Here is a 21,958-nt window from a genome sequence, read left to right as displayed (position 1 = left end):
ACAAAAATACAGGAACTGGGGTGCAGAAAAATGTATTCTGCTGCAGGACAACAACCCCAAACATATAGCCAATGTCATTAGGAACTATCTTCAGTGTAAAGAGGAACAAGGAGTCCTGGAAGTGATGGTGTGGCCCCCACAGAGCCCTGATCTCAACATTATCCAGTCTGTTTGGGATTACATGAAGAGACAGAAGGATTTGAGGCAGCCTACATCCACAGAGGATCTATGGTTAGTTCTCCAATATGTTTGGAACAACCTACCTGCTGAGTTCCATGGTTACACATGGTCATTCATTTGTTGTGAAAAACCTCATATTGATTTGGTGACAGTGGCATAGCTGATTAGCTAGCTATTGTGTTGTTAAACATGCTGTGAATAATATTAACTGATGGAAAACACATGAACAGATAAACATTATTTTTTTCCCCAAGTAATCATGGTCTGATGTTCAATTAATTCCTGATAATGGACACCTCGTCAGGCATTATCCATTTTATACCATGGTCACTTGCCAGAGAAAAAAATTATCCCTTACTTAGTTAAACCAAGCTGAAAAACTAGGCTGAGCCGCTGCCCAGCGACAGACTTGGCTAGGCTACTGAGCTAACACAGAAGCTAGAATCTCCACTCACAAAACTGAGAGTACCATTTAAGTGGTTTGTTCAAATGGACTCTTCTTGTGGAAATGGAGTGCACAGCCACTTAATCCAGTCCAGCTGAGGTTGACAGAGAATACAGCTGAGACTGACAAGCTGCTACTGAAAATGGCCACTGTGCTCACGATAAACCAATTTTGGTTTAGGTTACATTGTCACATTACATAGTCAGTGTCCAATTATTTTTGCAATTGACATTTCCAGCTGAACCTACACCAGGATGCTGGAGAGTCATTATGGGGATTACTTTATTGCTTGAAACTTGCAGTCTAAGGGTAATTTTATAGAAATATAGGGGGAAAATATCAAATGAAGCTGGTGCACTTTTTATTTTGTTTTTGCTTTATTTTTGAAGTTGAAATAGTGCAGTATAATTGTAATACAATGGTCTGAATGCTATTTTGGTTTATACAGCAGCCTGCATGTGGTCATTGGTCACAAATGGCCATTTCAAAATCCCCCCAAAGAATTTCCAATGCAAATTAACAATATGAAATAACAGTGAAGAGATTAAATATATTTCTATGCTACTGTAAACAAGGAAACAAGTATTACATGTACTGCTCTAGTAGCATGTAACTTCTCAAACTCTGCTTAAAAGAAACCATAAGCAATGCAGAGCTCTGGCTGGCCGTGATGGTGATGATGTAATACACAGATTACTTATAAGAAGGACATGATTGGCTAGAGGTTGATTTAGTCCTGATTTGTCCTCCAAACCCTCACTATCAAATGAAGTCAGACCAAACCAGTAACATGTACAGTACGTAATGTGTAATACATCTATTTATCATGCATTTAACTTTTTTTATTATTATGATATATTTATTCATTGCTCTCTGCTGTTACTTCTTTCTATTTTGAATCCCTAAAAATGTCTTTGTTTCAGACCTGACGGTTGGATGTGTTTGTGTGCCACGCCTTTACAGACGCTGCATGAAGCTGTGGCCATGAATGGAACGACAGAAGTCAATACACCTGCCAGAGCTGTGCTGTCTATGCTGCCATGCTTTCTCTTTCTGTATGTAAACGGTGTCATGCTGTTTGCCTTGCTGAGGAAGCCTCTCCTCCTGGAGTCCTCCCGTTACATCCTGTTTGGCCATTTGCTCCTCACTGACTCTCTGCAGCTTGTGGTGACGATGCTGCTGTACCTCTTTGCTGTGACCATGGTCAGAATGGTCAGCTATGTTTGTATTTTTGTCACACTGTTCGCAACCATCACCGTTAAAATGTCACCCCTAAACCTGGCTGTGATGTCTTTGGAGAGGTATGTTGCCATTTGTTTCCCACTGAGGCATGCTGATATTGCCACCAGCAGGAGGATGGGTGTAGCCATCGCTGTTATGTGGTCAGTTGCTTCTTTAGAGTCATTCATTCAGCTTTTCCTGTTTGTCAGTCTTGAGAACATAAGCTTCACTTTGCCAAGGTTCTGCAACAAAAACAGTGTCTTGCGGCTAGAAATTTACACAACTTTAAACAAAGCCTTCACTATTATAAGTTTTGTATTAGTGAGCATGATTATCATCTATACATACATTGCTATCATGCAGACTGTGAAGTCAGCCTCTTCTAATGTCTGTAAGGCCCGTAAGGCCCATAAGACAGTGCTGTTGCATCTGCTCCAGCTATGCCTGTGTCTCACCTCCACTTTGTTTAACACGATAAACTCCAATGGCCCGTCGAATATAAATCCTGCAATGGCCGCTCGTCTTCGGTATGGCCTCTTTTTAGCCCTCATCATTTTCCCCAAGTGTTTGAGCCCGCTCATATATGGCCTGAGAGATCGCACTTTCAGACATGTCTTCAAATATTATTTCACCTTTGGCTTCAGAACCACTGATAAGACATTTCCCGAGTCCTGACTTCAAATACAGTAACTGTGTTTTATGTTTTTATTTGTTTTTATAATCAATCTTTATTTATTCATTCATTATTTATTAATAACAAATGTTATCTCAAGACGCTTTCCATAAAGAACAGGTATAGGCCAAACTCTTTAATTAAGAGAGAGGCTCAAGAATTCAAAATTAAGGATTCAAGCATCCCCATACGAGCAAGCGTCAGGTAACCTGGCTCAGAGGTGGACGGCTTTCTGCCGGGGTCCATGTTGTCTTCAAAGACCCATGTGTGTTTTTGTGGTAAAAGATGGACTTTACTGATGACAAAGAAACAAAGTGCAGCATTTTTTCAATCTCTTCTTCTCATTTTGTACTTGAAAGCCATTACATGTTGCTCACAGATCAGTTTCATCCTTAAAATTCCTTTTTACGGAATTTTGTGTTAGTTAAAGACAATCATCAACCACATGTGGACATATTAACAGACTTACAGAGATTTGATAATGGACTGTAATAAATTATGACAAATATCTGTTTCACTAAATTCACAACTGTTCTCTATAACTTACTTCTTTGTTTTATGTTAATGTCTTGATGTACTTATGGTTTAAATAAATCCGTCTGTCAAAATGATGATCAGGAATTATGTAATCAGACAAAACCTCTAAAGATGGAGAAGTGTACAATTTACTCTTATTTGTCTTTCATGCACAATTACCTGCTTAGAGTATCTATACAAACCTGACATAAAATAAATGATCAGTATGATTGTGGTACCAGTGATAGCACTGTAAAAAAATATGTAACAAAAATGTGTTTCTTATAACTTCCTTTAACGTTGTGTTATTAGAGAGCAAAATTATGTTTGTTATAAAAAGCTCTTAAATGAACTGGTTGAGGTTTATTAATGTTTCATTCACATTAACATGTAGACTCCACTGTTACCCTTTGTACATATATGAAACACAGCTGCAGCATGACTTTGGAAGCAAAAGAGAAGACAGCTGTTCGTGTTTTGCTCATAAATATTTGATATATTTATGATATTTCTTTGCTTGTATTATTCAAATTTAATCAGATATCGAGTATTTTGGCTTTTTGTATTATCAAGGTAAACATAGAAAATAAGGACACTGTGTCCTATTTTAGTGAATAATTATAATTATCTCTGGGCTCTTTTGACATAATTAAAAACAACAGCTTTTTTCCCAATGCCAACAGAGTGTGGCATTAGTCGACCAAAACAGATTTACACACTAATACACAGAATTTATTAGGAGCATGAAAACATTATGTTTAGTATAGCTTGTCACACCGACAAATGGTGCATTTTTGCCATGGGTTTCTGAAATACAAAATGCATATATATATATATATATATATTTTATACATCAGTAAAGAATATAAAGGGAAACAGTTTAAAACAGTTTTCTTTTAATAACAATGGCTCAGATGGTTCACCTTGTGCCAAAATTGGACATCAAATATCATGAAATCTGACAAGATAAGTCACCATATCTAAAGTAGTAATCACTTGTTATTAACGTTTCATAATAACTGGACTAAAAGTCATTAAGTTACAACCAGTTACAAGGAGACAATGACAAGACAGCGATGTTAGAAGCTGAAAAGACACTTTTTAACAGCATCTGACTCTGCATGTAAATAATTCACCCTTTTAGCCAGCAGATGTCACTTTTGGCTTGTAAGTAGTTCAACAATCTAAACTGTGGCTGTAGCCACCATAGAGTGTACTTCTATTCTTCAACATGTAAGAATATGGCATCTTTTCAGTCTTTAATATGAAAGCAAATGGCAGAAGAGACTTGCATGACCTTATGAAAAACAGGGATGTTCAGTAACTTGTGATATTATGGATGAAATTCCAGTCTCCTGCTCTTTCTCACAGATGGACACTTGTGCAGGAGAAAGGACAGACACAGAAAGCAGAGAGAGACCAATTTATGTGGGTAAACAGGGAGCGAGGTGCTGACCCGCAGAATAAAAGAAGCGTCTGAGCAGGAGGTGAACTAATTTAAGCGATCTTTACTCTGCCACAATCTTTAAGCCCTCTCAAAACCTCTCTGGCCTTCGTGAAAGAGCACTTGAAGGGTTGAAAAACATTCCAGAGGGAGAAAGTACCTGGTGACAAGAGCAGCTTTAGTTTAGAGCGACAGCAGTAGGGAGAGGTTGTTATCATGATCACAACATCCTTCACATCCTCGACCAAGAAAATGGATTCTTTGGCTTTAGTTTAATAATGGCGGGTTTCATTAACACAGCCTCAGTTTTACCGGCGTTCTCAAAGCGAGTGCGTCCAGGAAGGAGAATTATTTCTGAGCCAAATACATGAACAAGGGAAGGTACAGACAAACAGAAAGCTTATCTACTAATTGGAAAATGTTCTAAAATATCACCTGAAAGTAATGACAACCAACTTTTTTACCAGTCTGTGGAAACTTCACAAAATGGATGTGGTTAAATACCAAGGATGCATACATAATATAATTTAAATCAGTGCAGCAGCCTGCAAACAATACTATTGTAAAAGAAGTATTTATTGTGTACAGAATGTTGCATTTCGTTTTGCTGCCATTGTCACAGATAAATTGAGTGAAGGCAGTTGTAATAGCCTAAGAAAGAGTTGAATGAACGCCTCACTAATATCTCCACAAAAGCAGCATTTGTTACAAGGCTTTTGTGATGGGTTGCATGTGTGTTTCTGTTATTTTGGCCACCATCCCTAAATTCATTAGCTAAAAACCCTGGTGGGCACAAAACATTTGACTGTGCTGTGGGGTTGACAAGGTCTAGGAATATTCGTGACACATTAGAGATAAGTTCCATTTCAAAAATTAGCTGCTGATGAAAGAAAACAGAAATATGAAACAAAAACACACACACACACACACACACACACACACAAGAAATGATATGATAGTGGGGCCCATCATGACTAAATGATGTCTAATGGAAAAGTCTACAGCTCCGGGGGGGTTGTGGAAAAGTCAGCAGGAAACTTTGTAATGTACACATTTTAATATGGTTGTGATTTTAGAAGGCGGCCCCAAATTGAATTATATATGTCTTTTAGTCTGCGCTTCTCTCTCTCTCATCATAAATTCTTCTTCACAGCAACATATAGCTTTCATGTTGACGCACTGCACTCAAGGCAAAACTTTAAGGCTGAACCTAAGAACAATGGGAATATTCAATGCGCTCATTTTACCCACTTGAAATGGATTAGAGAAAAGACATGCTAGTGAGTGCGCTTGCTCACTCACTCACACACACACACACACACACACACACACAAACGTTTTCACTATAGAGTTGCAGATGAATGGGATGGTGGGAGAGTAATTGTATCCCTCGTGGCTCTCCAGAGGACAGCAGTGGGACTCAAATTAAAGCACTGACCTGGTTAGCTTTCTGTCAGCAGAAGAGGGTGCTGCCCCCCCTACACCCCCCCAACCCGCCTCCATCCCACCCACATTTACTTTGCAAAGATTAACTTGTTGACTGACTGTAAGCAGCAATATGTCTGCATGTGACAGACGCACGCAGCCACGACCGACCACCCAGAGCAAATGCTATTAAATCCATCTTTAATGAGCTTTACAGCAAAACACTTGACCTTCAAAATCTATCTACCACCATAAACTATGTAAAAAACACTGACAGCACATGTTATTATCCTCAACAGGGATACCCCAGAAGACCTGCCAGGGTTAACAGAGAAGACCTTTTGCACTGCAGACTTGTCTTAGCAGGGCAAACACAGGTCGAGGTGATAACTCTAACGATGGCTCAGTTCAGAGTGTGCCAGGAGGCCACACTGGTGAACCTCAACCAGGGCCCTGGACCTGGTGAAACTAGCTGGGTCACAGCCATCAATGATGTTATTTATTACATTTGTGCAGTTCAGATGCTTTTACTGCTATTGCATGTCATAATACCTGATTCATTAAAAAAAAGGTTAATTGTGAATAATGTGCAGCCACAGTGGTCATGCCATTCATGCTTGTTGCTGTAGCGCCACCTGTGAACAGGATGCTATGAGAATCTGAAAGATTGCTTGGAGCATTTTTTTCTCTTATTCTTTCTTATCTTGCATGATGTGCTCAGCCAAGAATTGTAGCAGTAGTATGGAATGCCAAAAGATAAATGTAACTTTTATAAGATCAGACAAATGTGTAATGTTTTGAGAATGTTTTTGAGAACATCGGATAAAAGTTGTAGATGTGATTTTTTTTTTTTTCGGAGACAGAAAAAGACATGGCCTAGATGGCTATAAATGGGTTGGACCAAGCAGTCAAGACAAAATGGTCCCTATACTTCAAAGTTCAAGGGTTGCTTTTTGTTCACATGCTGGTTCCATTTGCACTCAGATCAGTTCAGTAGCCTAACTTTCCATCTAATTTTATTGAAATATGTTAAATAACTCCTAAATACCCTGCTGGCTGACTGACAGAGAAACGAACAAAACAGACCAAGTAACCCTTAATTGCACTAATGGCATGCAGGTGTGTTTTCACTGAGTGCCCAGCAAAGACAGCGGGAAATAAAGTGATTTAGAAATCAATTGTTTGTCGGGTTATCAACAGAGATGACGTAATGTGTATACTAATGGATCAGTCCTACAGGGGGATGATGCTGTAGGGTCTCGTCAAGTGGCCGTTCACTTCCATTGTCAGGTGAGCTGCCGGTCCCCCCGCTCCGTGCTGGGTGGATGGTACAGTCCACATGCAGTCCGGAGTTGTTGCTGAGGAGGTTCCTCTGTTCTCCACATACCGTTAAATTGGCATGCAGCCGACGCCTGGGTCCTGTGGCAGGAGACTGCGCTGCTTTTCATCATGTTACCGTCTACTCACCGGAGTTACCTCGGACAGCAGGGCAGGGTCGCGTTAATTCACCTTTTGTGCAGTATTACAGGTGAGTCCGGGATTTTGTATGGTAGTTTTTTTTTTTGTTGTTGTTCTAGTTACGTTACACAGAAGTTTTGAGAAAAAGCCTCGTGTAGAAATCTGTGCTGAGCCAACGAGTGGGCTAAACTAGCCACCACCTTGCGCTTTACGCGTGGCTTATTTGAAGTTTAGTAAGTGTTGCATGTGTCATTTTAAGACCAAATGAAACTTGGTTACAAGTTAACTTGAACGCCTCGGTGGTAGCTAGCCAGCGCCACCACCGAGAATGATGGTGCTACCCGCGGCTGCCATAGAAACAGTCCATAGAAACGGTCCATAGAAACCGTCCATAGAAACCGCCGAGGAGCACAGACAGTGATATTCAGTTATATACTGTTACCCAACCTATCATTGCAGATTCAGTGGCAGCCATATTAGCTCCAGAAACATTTGCTATCCAAGTAACACGGTGCTATACTAAGTGTTACACAAAGGCGTGTGCAGAAATGTTGAGGAACTTACATTTGTGGGAATGAAGTCCGGGAAGACGATGCTAAATGTCAGCACCGCCCAGGTCGGGATGAGGGTCAGCCACCATGTGCCCGCAGTGGAGCCTGAGCTCATTATGGTTTAATCAAGGGGTGGGAAATTTACCAACTCCACCCTGAAACAACTTTGTGCATAATGCTTAAGTGCTGCTGTGTTTTAAAAACTCAAAAAAAAAAAAAAAAAAAGCAAGGACACTACAGTTTAGCTCAAACTCGGTCTCAAAACAGTCCTTCCATCTGCTCTGAAAGTAGCACATTGTGTTTAGAAGAAACCAGAGAAAATGCATGGCTGAACATTGCAATACGTGATGGGATGTATTCCCCCTGAAGCAGCCAACTCCCACTTCCTCACCAAAAAAACCACAGGAAAGTTATTGTTGATGATTAAGATGACTGTTTAAGAAACATGTTGGCTATGTATGAATAATATGAAGCTTTTATCAAGTGTGATATATACAAAACGAATGACTCCCTGAGTAAAATATCTTGTTTAGCGAAGTGAAAATCACACTAAATTAGACCTTTACTGTGGTCATGCACAATCAATAGTCTAGTGTCCTCTCTGACCAATGAGTGAAACGGGCCAGACAGTTTGTCTTCTCCCCACTTGGTTTCTCACTATATTTCTCTTGATTTGAAGATGTGAAGGTAAGAAAAGGACCCATAATATATGGACACTTTCAGTGTAATACAGTAACATGCAACACAACAACAAACTGCATCCAAAATCCGATGTAGAATCCATTCAACTGACCTCAACTCCCTACAACTCAACTCACTAAATTTTCTAGCACTGATGACTAACTCAGTAGTAGGCTGTGTTGTAACCATAAAATTAACATGTATACAATACATGGGATGGCAAAAATTGACTTTTGTTTTTCTTTTTTATTTAGGCATGTTTAGTCAGAGGACCATTGTAGTACATCAGTGTCACATCAGTAGCGTTATCCCTTGTCCATGGGAAAAGAAGTGATTATGCACATGCCATGATGTGTATATACTCTGCACTTTACCGTAGTTTTATGTTGTGGATGGCCCCTCTTGCACTTAAGTCACAGGACAGCGTGCACAGGAGAGAAGCTCTGAACTTCTAAACATAGAAGGATCCATCACTCCTTTTGTTAAAGACTTGTCTAGACCCAGAAACCACATTATTAATGTACTGCATGTTCTGTCGCGTTATTACCGGGGTCCCAAAGCCAATTCCTAAAGAGAGCGTTTACTACTTTTTTAGAGAGTTCAGGTTAAGGAGCAGAGACAGGTGCCCATTTGTCTAGTTTCAGTTTAAGTCTGCTGTACATTTCAATGAGGAGTTTGACCTTGTGCCTTTTTTGAATGCAAATAGATGCATCCACCCTTACCATGGTTAATGGTTGGACCTTAAAGGGGAACAAGAACAGTTTCCTCAGGATTGAATATTTCCTGCCTACCATAGCTGCACTGTTTTATTGAAGCTACATTATTTCTTGCCACTAAGGGGCAAAAAAAATCAAAACAAGACACGAATTAGCTAGCATAGGTTAAGAAACGTAATTCTCCATTAATAGTGGCACTATTTGTAGTCCGTTCATTTGGTAATATAGAACATAGTGCAGGTTTGCAGCCCAACAAATGGCAACTGTTAAATGCTTTCCCATAACATACTTGTAAAGCCCCTTTTATTTGGATATTTGTGGTGTTTCATGGCCTGTGATTTGTATTACGTCAGGTTCTCTTCTGTTTTTTTTTTTTTTTCTTTGGAATATTGTTACACAAGACGCCCTACTGGTGATCTGGTCGTTTCCATATATTGGAAATAATTGGCGTTCCTGCGCTTTTGCATTACTGCCCTCTGCAGTCAGCTAGAAATCTGTAGTGCATCACAGCTCGTGCAAGTGCTCCGTTTGCGCAGGGCGATCCAGCCAGTTATCAAGTGTGAATGAGCAAAAAGTTGATTTTGAAGGTCTGAAGCCTCGCCGTCAAACGGCCACTCAACCCTTCCCTGTCCTGCTCTGCACAGCTGGCTCTGCCACTTCCACCTTAACACATCACCATTTATGTTCTGATTTCCACTTTTAACAAGACACGCTGCCCTCTGGCAAGACACACATATTAATACACTTGCTGCCACATAAGTGGTGCGTGTGAAGGTAATATTGACTAAAGTGAGAACGAGCAGCAGAGTATCCCCAGGGAGCAATGTGTCCTTGATGCCAGGATATCTATAATCTGTTTTTGTGTGTGTGTGAGAGAGAGATGTATACTAAACTAAAAGTGTCTACAGTAGCTGCTCTCTCTGATATGAGGATTGCAAGAACTTGAAGTGGTTTCTTTGTTTTTTTTGAAAGCACAAGAAGAGGAGAGAAAACTCTCTTATATGCTATGTCAAGATAAGCTGCATATATGATCAGATAGACTTTGCCCTTATTCCCATCACTTTTTTATTCTTAGTTGGAGAAAACGAGGGCACGCTTATGTAAGGTTGTCGTCATGTCACCAATAAAAATTTAATTCAGTCACTATACCACCTCTTGCATTACATATTCAGTGCAGGACAAGTGCTGCTTTCGTTCCTCTTACTCTGCTGTTATTGTAGCTTCTAGCCTTATCATGACAGATATAATAAGTTGTAAAATCAGTTTCCTACTCTAGGCCAAGGCTTGCTTACATTATATTGTGTAGTAGCTGCTATTTTTATTTTTTTCCTTACGTAGGAGGGGAAAATGCAGCGCATCATGCTTTCATTCAGGAAATTTGAGTCTTTTACCGCCTGTGTTGCCACATTTGTGGTTTCTTTGCTTTGATGGAGTGCCCATTAAATACTTTGCTGTGGGGCATTTGTGGTGACATGCACAGTATGTGCAATTAAGTACCAGTTTATTTAAATATTTTCTCAGTTCGCTCCCTCCTTACTTGATCACTTGTCTCATATGGAGGATCCTCTGTTCCGGATGACTTGCTAATTAACTTTGGCGACTGTACAATGGCAAACATTATCTTTGAACTAACCCTTTACATTGAGAACAGCTTCACTCCTGCTTGGCGGCAGTTGTGGAGCCTCCATATCTTTGAATAAGTTCTGACCTGATGTGTTGGCTCTATCATGTTGTGACGTGTTTGTAGAGAGGCTGCTCTGATGGTCATCTGTTCGTTACAAATCAAAATAATCTTTTCTAAAGTAATCAGACTCTGAATAACAAACAGCGTAAAGCAGACTTTCAGTGTAGTGACATTTGGAAATGAAAACCTTCCCTTCGCCTGACCCTATATTACTGTGCAATCTGTCCACAATATCCCTGTTTGCCTTCCAAGTGAGTGAACTGTACATTACATATTGGAAGCTAACAGTATGCAGGGGGGAAGAAGTCACATGACTGATTAATCATTTAAAGTAGATCCAGATTGCTCCAGCCACCACAAAGTGTATTCTTGTCTTGACTCAGTTTGACAGCGACTTGCCTCCGATGGCAGCTTGCTCAGTTCTGCAATCATGAACTCCCAGTAACATGTAAGTGAAGTCTGTTTTGTAGAGCAGGCAATAACTAATTAATGCGAACAAATACTTGTATGAAAGGGATGCCAGGACTGTGAATATCATTGGCCTTTTTTTTTTTTTAAAAACAGAATGTGTTGTATTCCAGATTTATTTTTTTATATCAAATAAGATCAGATCCATTGTCGGTGATGTAAGATTGCCTTAATGCCCAGTGCAATGTTTAACAGGTTTAAATCTGTCATAAGTAATTCCTTCCCTGTTTAGATTATCTGAGCATGCTATTCACATGTTTTAGGTCTGTCCTAAAAGAATTGTCAGGTGTTGTAATGTTCATAGTCGCCATTAAAAAAATGTCCTCCGTATATGCCAGTGGAAGTGATAACTGACCATGTCCACAGACCTGGTTCTATGCAAAATCTCACTCCAAAGTTTATTTGAAGCTAATATTGGGCGTCAGCAGTCCGAGTCAGCCAAATTTAGTGGGTGCCATCTTTTCAGTACAGAATTCCCTCTTTCCACAGTGTGAAATTGGCCAGTGACACTGGAAACACAGAGGAAATTCTGCACTAAAACTACTGCAGCTTTGGATGATACCAACATGATTTGGCTGACTCAGATGCTGAACTATCATATTAGGACGTCATGTATATTTGCATAGAATGGGGAATGTTTTTTTTGTCTCCCATCATTTCCATTGGAGACCCCTTTCGGAAGGGATCACTCATTGGCTTGAACTGGAGAAATGATTACAACAAGGAAAACAAATGTTTATGTGCATATCTGACTACTGGTTTCAACTATCATTTCTTTTGTGTGCACACATGTATTTGTGTGACTTTAGACTAGCCCTAAATACCCTATAAACTCAATAGTGTATCCACAGCTGAACATTTCCCCACTGCTGCAATTGTATATGAATAAAAAATAATAATCTGGGCAAACATTGAATGTTTGCGGTGTCAAACTTTAAATTTAACTATACTACAATGCAATATAATCACACCAATCTGGATTTTTTATTTTGTTATCTGAAAGCTCTATTTAGTAACTGAATCTATAACTTGAAACACAAACAAGTACAACAAATGCAGTATTCTCACAAATTCAAACTTTATTAATGGCAGAGGAAAAGAAAAATTTGCTCTTCATACTTCATGGGTATTGAAACTTTCTCCTACAGTACTAATATTTGAGGACATGGCCTTTTTAGAGGGAGATTGGCCAGAGAAAGCGAGCTGTTTTTGGCAAAACAACAATAGAATATTTGCAGTCAGTTGCCAAGCAGCACAGCAGGTTTTGATTTATGATGTCTTCCTGCTGGCAGCTTGTTGCAATTAGAGATCTGGTTGAGGGCTTTGGCAGTCTGGCAGTGTTATATTGTCTTTTCTAAATCAGTAACGTAATTCCTCAGTTTTTTTTGTTTACCGGAATCCTGGTGCTACGTTTCCTCTCACTTGTGTTACATACGTGACTTTGCTCTCGCCTCTCCTCACGCTCAGGCCTCTCTTTCTCCTCTCAGCAATGATGTCATCCTCATGTTAGCATATCTCTTCCCGTCTTCTTTTTTTTTTTTTTTTTCTTTTCTTGTCTGCCGTTCTCAGTCTGTTCTCTCATATCCCTTTTGACTTTCCTCAACACGACGCTGAGCTCTCTGCTTTTGAGACATGCCACATTTCTGACAAGTACAGGTGACAGTGTGCATGGCTTAGTTATATTTGGACAAAGGGACATACAGACAGCCTGCTTTTAATTCCTGAATTCAGGTCAGGAGGAGGAAAGCTATAGAGACAAAACAAATTCATCAATGGAACACTCAGTCACACAGTCAGCTGTGTATTATTTGTTAAAGCCCGACGCCTGCTGTGGTGGTATCAAGCTTTGATCCCAGGCTGATACTCACAGATGTCAGATGGTACTGAACTTGTACAGATATGAAATTATTTTAATGACTGACGTCAGAGGTAACACCAGAAATACTCTTGACTCACTGGTCCTATCATGATGATGTTCTTGATTTGTCTTTCAGTGTTAGATTGATGACTTGTTCACCTTGATATTTTTAAATGGAAAATGTTATCTGTGACATTGAGTAGAATCAAGCAATGCATTTCTTTTCAACTTGAAAGGTTAATTGTCTTCCGTGTCAATTAGCGCTGCAACAAATAATGTTTTTCATCATAGATTAATCAATTAAGTCTATGAAATGTTAAAAGGGCTCTGACACAAGTTCTGGGGCCCAAAGTGATGTCTTTAGTCCAACCAGTCCAGAACCCAAAGAGGTTACCATCTTTGCTTGATTAAATAACTGCAACCACTAATTGGTTATCAAAATTATTGTGGATTATTTTCAGCTCTAGTGTCCATAAAAGTAGATATTTATTCATTTGTCAAGTATTGGTTTTGGTATCTGAAAAGGTAGGAATGCACCAACTAATCACTCTGTGATCTGAATGGACTGATTTGTGATAAGTCACAGATTGTACTTTGCACCCATAGTAACTCACTACTGTCACACTCATCCTGAAGCATGAACCTTTTTGTTTGAATGGCATGATGGGATTAACACTACTGCGCATGTTCAGTGAGCCACATAAATCTAGCAGTAGCCTAGAAGTTAACCTTTTTAGCACATGCACCAGGGGAGCAATTGTTATTGGACTCTAAGTGCCATCTTCAGGTCTGGTGTCCAGGTTTTATAATGCATTCATGATGCCAAACCATGATCAATTTAAAAATCCAGTTGATACCAGACAAGGTGCCTAGAGCTAAATTTGTGAATACAGTTGAATGGGAGGAACAGTGAGGACGGCAGTCAACTGACAGCATTATCATATTAACAGTGAACTATGACCAGCCATCTTTCACGTTTCCCCCTCAAGTAAATCATATGAATTTCTTTATATTTGTGAAAATCTGAACTTTGCTGCACGCAATGAACGTCAATTTAGTACCTGTAAGGACAAACCAAAACCGTGGAGGAACAAACAAACATTGGTTCGCTCCCACTGAATCAGCAGGCCAGACTGTAACAGAATCCGAAATTGGAATCGGCCACGAAAATTCCAATTGGTGCATCTCTAGTTGCAGCGTGCATTATGCTTCAAAAGAAGTGAGCATCATACATTTTAAATATGTTTTAACAATCAGACTACACAGTCAGTGTAGTGGAAGTGCCTGCAGTTATTGGTGTTAAATCAATCATTCATTTGCAAATGAACATGATTGTATGTGGTTAAAGTAGTGTGTGTGTGTGTCTTTGGCAGGTGTGTGGGGCAGTCAGGTGGTGGTGCCTCAGAGGGTGAATGCTGTGCTGGGGAAGAACGTGACGTTAGAGTGCAGGGTTGAGGTGGGAGCAAACCTTACTCTTACTCAGAGTTCCTGGGAGCGCCGTCTGCCTTCAGGCTCTGTCACAGTGGCTGTGTACAACCCACGCTATGGCATCTCCATCCCTCCAGAGTTTATCCAGCGCTTGTATTTCCGCTCACCCTCTTCTCATGATGCCACCATCGTACTGGAAAACGTGGGCTTTTCTGACGTTGGGATCTACACCTGTAAGGTTGCAACATTTCCTCTGGGAAACACTCAAGCCTCCACAACTGTCAATGTACTCGGTAAGTATGTCTATTCACACCTTTTCTATGGAACAAATCGAACTCTTTTCAGGAATACTACTGCACTGCCCATTCAGAAAAGGCACATTTCTTGGCCCCTGGTATTGCTGCCTGCAGCACTCTCAAGAAGCGCTCATCCAGAAACTCTTTCCTAACTTTTTTAGGCCTAATCATTACTAACGACTAGCTATTTGGGAGGCTAACAAGTTAAAATAAGTTAAAATAAAAGCGCTCTCCCTGAAAGTTACATCACCAATGTTTTGAAAAGTTTGTCTTTTCTCTCTTACTTCATCTGTTTTTGACTGTATTGTAGTGGTGAATGGAGAGCGAGTTGTACCCAGCATGCCATAAGGCAGTGGAACGGTGCATTCTTTTGGTGGTAGTAACAACATTACTAATAAATCTGCCCTGTTGAGCTCACACTCAACACTGCCCTTCCTTGGGTCTTCAGAAATTCCTGTAGGTTATAGCATGTACAGCTGAAACAATTAGTTAATTCAATTGATTAGTTGATTGAATATCAATTGTTAAGCTTATTTGACAGTAGCTTGAATACCTTGGGGATTTGGACTATTGGGTGCACACAACAAGCAAATTGTGATGAAAACATACTCTTAATTTATAGACCGAATAATTCGTTGACAGCTGCCCAATTTTAGATAATGGAAATAATTGTTAATTGAAGCCACAAAGTCGAGCTGTATACACTTTAGATTGTTGGTCCTGGACAATATGTTTGAAATAAATTTCACAGTACTAATAAATCAATCAGACTAGGTTGAATTGAATTAGTCACTAATCAGTCTAATATTAGTCCATGTTTTAAAGGACCTATAAGCAATAGCAGTTTCCCATCTTCTGAGTTTTGCTAAAGCAGTTGTGGAGTAATATGGTGTCGGTAAAATAGAAATGTCATTAAAACTCTGCAATTAACTCTGTAAAATGACCTCAGACGTGTCACGAAATTCCAACTCTTTCAACCATAACTTTTTATTTCTCTTTCTCCCTATGTTATCTTTGCTCTGGATCGCAGTGGAGCCGAAGGTCTACGTGTCTGCTGGTTCAACTGCCCTGATCGATGGTGGCAATGAGACTGTGGTGGCCACCTGTATTGCCGAGCGGGCCCGTCCCCCTGCTGAGGTGTCCTGGGAGTCCAACCTTTTTGGCCAGTCAGAAGTGCAGCTATTGGACGAAGCCAACGGCACAACCAGCACCCAAGTGCGCTACCTCTGGCAGCCTATGCGTCACATCCAGGGCCACACACTCACCTGTGTGGTCCGCCACCCGGCTCTACAGAGTGACTTCAGGATTCCCTACCAGCTCAATGTGCAGTGTGGGTGCCTTTATCGGTGACTATTGGGGCTAACATATTAACAGCTGAGCGAGAGCATTATAGTAGATGCATAGATCACTATTGATTCTGCCCTGCTGCAAGACTTTCATTTGGTTCTTTTTTAACATATCCAACCACAAAGAAACATGTTTTTTTTTTTTTTTTTAAGATAAGTGTTGTAAATCTATTAGACTGATCAGGCCAGAATAAACTGGCAGGCCTAAAGTGAGCAGATTAGACGGTGCAGTAGAGTCTACACTATAAAATGGAGTGAATTTTTGAGGTCCAAGAGAACGTTCCCAGCTGTTAAGTGAATGAGACGGCAGCCATTTCCTCACTCCCTTCCTTTACTGTCCTTGAACATTTAAACATTGTATTTAGTAGAAAGTACAGGAAGACAATCTTAAAAGATTTTTTTTTAATTTCCTGAAGCAGTCAGTTGATTTAGTGATTTAGACTTAGTGTTGTTGTTTTTTTTTTATTTTATGTGAAGCACTTCAACAACAGTTCACTTTCAAAAACAGCTGAATTGACGGAGATGAAATCAAGGACAATCTATGCGGTTTCCTCACAGGTATTAATTATGGTTGAAGAGAGGATGTCCTTGGTGTTTTCTTTGATTTTTCTTTTTTTCAAGGTCTATATTTCTGTAGGTTTTTCTATGTCTGTACATGCCTGTGTGCCCCTAAACTGTCAAGTGAAAATGTTTTTTGTCAGTAAGCCCCTATAGATGTATAGAGTACCAGCTGCAAATAGACTGAAAGAGGTGAAATTACCTCCTTTGTTGACAGATGTATTTAACTGTTTTGTTAATTGTTGATTTTATGCTTATTCAATGTATGGAACAGTGATTTTTTTGTTTTGTATTAGAATACCAATCACCTTAGTGCATATTTGGAGGACACAAGCTCACGTCTCTAGGCCATGACCGACCTCAGACTCTATATAATGCCACACACAAACTAGGCAAACGGTCATCTTGGATCTGTTTGCTGACGTAAAGCACAGACTCTCTGCCAGCTAAACCAAATATCACAGCAGAAATATTTTCAAAATATGAAAACTTTGGGTATAAACATAGTTCAACATTAGGCAGAAGTGCTGCTCAGTCTTTGCAGTAAAACAGTTTTCTAAGGTTGTTTGGTTTCTGAACAGTTTGTAGTGATATCTCCGTTTTTTCCCCTTCTTTGTGTAGATGCTCCTGATATTTCAGTCGTGGGCTATGACGGAGACTGGTATGTGGGTCGGGGAAACGTTCAAATGACGTGCAAAGCCAACGCAAACCCACCGGCTCATCACTTCAGATGGATCAGGTGTGTGTGTGACATTTTCCTTTTATCTTATGAGTAAAAATTAACACAACAGGCCGAGCAAGCACTGAGTTGGAGATCGAGAAATCGGCTCAGCACACCTTAAACGCACTTTTTGCAGACTACTGAAAGCTAAATAGAAGTTTAGCAACTGATGAATAATGGTAGCTTTACTTCTCAAATATTTTCAAACATTAACACAACACTGGTGTGTCTAAATATGCATCTCTCTTTCATCATAGATTGGACAGTGAAATGCCAGAAGGGGTGGAAATAATGAACAGCACTTTGCTCTTCCTGCGTCCCCTCCAGCAGAATGACTCGGGAGTTTACAGGTGTGAGGTTGCCAATGACATCAACCTCCGCAGTCGGGATGTGCGCATTCTCATACAAGGTGAGCGGATAATACACACCGGAACACAGCTGACTCCTATTGCCTGCTCTTCCCTTAGGATGCACACTGCCTGCACGCACGTCATAGAGGGTATCACTGCCTGTGACATTGTCCTTCAAGCTGAAATGTGACACTGTATCACTCTCGGCCTTTCTGTACATACTGACGGTCTATCAAGCATTCACCCAGGTGCAATGTGTTGGCTATGATCAAATTTGACCCTTTCATTTAGTCTTAATTGCTTGCCGATTAGCCCTGATTAACATTAGGTCTGCAGATGTTCAAAAGGGGAGTTGCTGGGCCAAACAGCTGCAAATATTTGAGGCCTCTTAAGACCACAGTGCTCTGCCTCTGCTCTGTCCTCTTGGCTTGGCTTCTAAGTGTGTCATGCCCCTCTGTGTATGATGAGCATGTTCCTCTGGTTTCACAAAATCCATCTTCTCTGTGGAGGCTCTCTTCCTGAATGAAGTTCCGATTACGTTGTGATTTTCTTTTTACATCTCTCTCCCTCTCTCTCTCTTCCTTTCTGTGTTTCTTTTATTTCGGCATGTGTCATGCAGTAAGAGGCAAAAGCCTGCAGCCTGACTGAGATGATGTCCCAGATTCATAAAACATTAACTAGTTCTTTTCAACTCCTATTTATTATTTATCATCCATATTTCATTTTCCTTTGAGAGGACCTGTACGGGTGTGTGCAAGCTTACACATGTTGGTGTATCCTACGTTGTGTGTGTGTGTGTGTGTTGCTTTGGTTGTGCTCGCATGTCAGTTCACTGCCTCTGCATGGAGTTTTGAGTCGTATACTTGGAGACTACAAACCTTTGGGTTTATGTTTGTCCTCTCTCGCATGTGACTCTTTTCCTCTCATCTGGCCTGGCACCAAGGCTAAAGTGGCAGAGCAATTTTGCAGCCCCATGAAAGCTTTTAGACCCGGGTTCTTTCCATTACTTTAGCTCGTTCTGACTATGGCTTTTGGCTTTTCTGTTTTATGGGTATCGGCCCTAATCCAGTTCATTCTAAGGTTGGAGTTCTGAAAGTGGTGTCAAATAGTGGAAATGCATCATTACATTTGGGTACAAGATGCATATTTATATGCAGTAATATTAATACTATGACTGAACATCAACATTTGGAAGTAAGCTAGTCATTTTTGAGGCTGTTCAGGCTAAAAAATTACAAAATTTGCATGTGGTTAAATTAACACCACTTTGAATCGACGTCAACATAAAATTGCAGTGACTTCACAGAGGTAATGTTAATCACAACTTTTTTGCTGGATTGCATTACCCAATGTGGGTTTGTGTGTAATCCTAAAATATGGCACACCACAAAGGAAATATTCTCCAAGGGGCGCTATCAACAGGTGTAAACCTTGACACCTCTAGACACAACTGGATAGACCTACAACCAATCAGAGCAAAGAAATGTGAAAAATGGACCCAAATTCTGTTGGAAGTACACCAAACATATGTCTTATCAACAAATGCTTAAAGTGTGGTGGTTGTTTTTAGAGGAAATGATCCAGTCTATTTCAATTCAATGCTGAAGTGAAAGCAGATAAAAAAAAAAACGTTCTACAGCAGCCATCTTGGTCGTTTCTGAAAATGACTCAACAGCGCTCCTGTCAGTCCTCGTCCACCCAACTCAGGCCTGGTCGGCGGGAAAATTGTCTGAGCAGGAAGGTGGCCAGAAACATCTGCCAGAGCAAAAACACAAGTTCACAGATGTGTCTGGTTCTCCCTTGAATTTGCACATGAAGGATATTGAGGTGCCAAGCACTCCCTCTGCCAGCCAGAAGAAGCCAATGCAGAAGGTTCTTCTGCATTGGCTTCAGACCCGGGACCCACGTTTACTTCTTTTAGATAGTCTATAGGGCCTATATAGTGGTTGCACTCTGTTTTGCTTATCATTGGAGGCTGGGCTATTGGCTTCAATGGAGGTCTGTGCCCTTCTAATTGATCTTGTGATAACATGCCTTGCTTTGACCAAAGAGTGCATGTACATTTGGATTAAACCTTTTTAAAGGAATAGAGAATACTTGTGTTGAGCCATTTTAGATCTGTGACTACTGTGACTAGTGGGTTTTATCTCTGAATATTAGACACTACTATCTTGTAATGACAATCTGAAAAACCTTACCAGGGATGTAGTGATGCCTCTTGTCAAGATGTGGTGCCATTTATTTTAACTGCTCAACCAGCTTTTGACAAAACATTTGTCCATCATCTAAAATGTCTTGTTTTACTAACCAGTCGCTGTTTAATAATCGAAGACTACCTCTGAAGAATGTAAACCTGAGGCTGCTGCGATTAGTGGTGTAACGGACCGTAGCTGATCAGTACAGATCTCCCTTCATGGTTTGGCACACATGTCATCTGCAGATAAATTGCAAAGTTTCACCATGATGGTGTGAAATACAGTTTTACTACCACTGTTACTCTTGAAAGTAATAATTCCCTAAATCTCAATGCAGAGTTCAGTGAAAGGCCCAATCGGTTGACTTGATTATTTGAAAGGAGCAGTTGTGTGTTCATGTGAATGGGAAATGGTGAATCCCAAAGAATCAATCAGCACAAATTACTGTGTAAATGCTCCTTTATATAGTTTGCTAATAACATCTTGAATGTTTGTCATTTAAGACAATGGGAAGAAGTTTCTCATTTACATGTTCTTTAAATTCTTTAAGTCATAAATGGAAAGCTAAGTTCTATTGGTTTCCTTTTTGATGTGACTCCTGAAACCTGATTCGATCTGAACTGTGTGTTTTGTGATCCGTTGCACCCCTAGCTGTAAATATGTACTCCATAGTTTAGTATGTGTGGTAGTTTAGATGTTTAGCTTATCCCTACTTAGTAAAATGCTGATGTAGTTGGCATTGACATTCTCTACTTCTGTCTGTTCATCTCTCCCTCCCACCCTCTACTCCCCTCTCACCCTCCTTCCCTCCATTAGAGCCTCCCACCATGCCTTCCACCATTACTGCTCCTGTCCTAACCGGCTCTTCCTCCTCCACCTTAGTGGACGATAAGGGGCATGTCCTTCTCAGCTCCCCCACACTCGAAGCCCTACCTGAGAGTAATCTTGGTTCCATAGTGGGTGGGGCTGTGGGTGGGGCCTTGTTCCTGCTACTGCTGCTGTCGCTGGTTGGCGTGTGTTACCTACGGAAACAGCAGACCTTCCACGGGAACTACTACACTAAGCAGTACCTGGGCCCCAATGACCTCCAGAAAGCCCCCGTGCAGCATGAGCTCCACCCTACCAAAGCTGGCAGCAGCTCCTGCAATCAGGACCACGACCGAGAGGAGTGGGGCGACCGCCAGCTCAAACATGAGCGTGACCGTCGTCACTATAACAACTACAATGGAGAGGAGTATCCCTCTAATGGCTACACCAGGGCGATGAGGGAGAGCAGTCACCACAGCCATCAGCAGAACCACCACCGTGAACACACACAGTATTCTAGTCCACGGCAGGCCAGATGTGCCAGATACCCCCATTCACCTAAACCTCGGGGAAACGGCTCTCCCTACATGTCAGATGACTGCTACGATAGTGGGCCAGACGGCGACTACGTCTCTCACACAGACGGGTCTGTCATCTCACGTAGGGAGTGGTACGTTTGACAAGCTACCTGGCCCTGCAGGGACAGAAATACGACAGAAACCAGAGGGTTTTATTTATTGAATTAGGAAGAAACACATTATTTCTGTTCCGTACGCACATGCACACTTCTACTAATATCAGTTCTGTAGTTCCCTTGTTTTGTTCAAGCGTCCTGGTCGACACTTGAGAGATGTTTCTGTTCTTGATGTGGACAGACTGTGGACTGCACAGCCACTTTGACAGTCAACATTTACATGCCTGCAGAAGCAGGCGTGTC

General features: G+C 40.8%; 2 protein-coding genes across 2 annotated transcripts; both read left to right on the top strand.

The window, feature by feature from the left end:
* The first annotated feature begins 1,609 nt into the window (after nt 1-1,609).
* Nucleotides 1,610-2,521, top strand: LOC139213351 (odorant receptor 131-2-like). Its single transcript, XM_070844029.1, has one exon. It carries the CDS (start codon nt 1,610-1,612, stop codon nt 2,519-2,521), a length of 912 nt encoding a protein of 303 aa, XP_070700130.1.
* A 4,832-nt stretch (nt 2,522-7,353) lies between these two features.
* Nucleotides 7,354-21,701, top strand: nectin3b (nectin cell adhesion molecule 3b). Its single transcript, XM_070844038.1, has 6 exons — nt 7,354-7,432; nt 14,694-15,041; nt 16,075-16,374; nt 17,570-17,687; nt 17,927-18,078; nt 21,031-21,701. Exons 1-6 carry the CDS (start codon nt 7,354-7,356, stop codon nt 21,699-21,701), a joined length of 1,668 nt encoding a protein of 555 aa, XP_070700139.1.
* The last annotated feature ends 257 nt before the right edge of the window (nt 21,702-21,958 follow it).

The sequence above is a fragment of the Pempheris klunzingeri genome, chromosome 14 (assembly GCF_042242105.1).
Source record: "Pempheris klunzingeri isolate RE-2024b chromosome 14, fPemKlu1.hap1, whole genome shotgun sequence".
Taxonomy (NCBI): domain Eukaryota; kingdom Metazoa; phylum Chordata; class Actinopteri; order Acropomatiformes; family Pempheridae; genus Pempheris; species Pempheris klunzingeri.
This window is presented reverse-complemented; position numbering and strand designations above follow the sequence as displayed.

Excerpts from the sequence above, each read along its gene's own strand:
- LOC139213351 (XM_070844029.1), top strand. The coding sequence starts at position 1,610 with ATGAATGGAACGACAGAAGTCAATACACCTGCCAGAGCTGTGCTGTCT.
- nectin3b (XM_070844038.1), top strand. The coding sequence starts at position 7,354 with ATGTTACCGTCTACTCACCGGAGTTACCTCGGACAGCAGGGCAGGGTC. Across the intron at positions 7,433-14,693 it reads CCTTTTGTGCAGTATTACAG|GTGTGTGGGGCAGTCAGGTG; the intron begins GTGAGTCCGGGA and ends TGTCTTTGGCAG. Across the intron at positions 15,042-16,074 it reads CACAACTGTCAATGTACTCG|TGGAGCCGAAGGTCTACGTG; the intron begins GTAAGTATGTCT and ends TCTGGATCGCAG.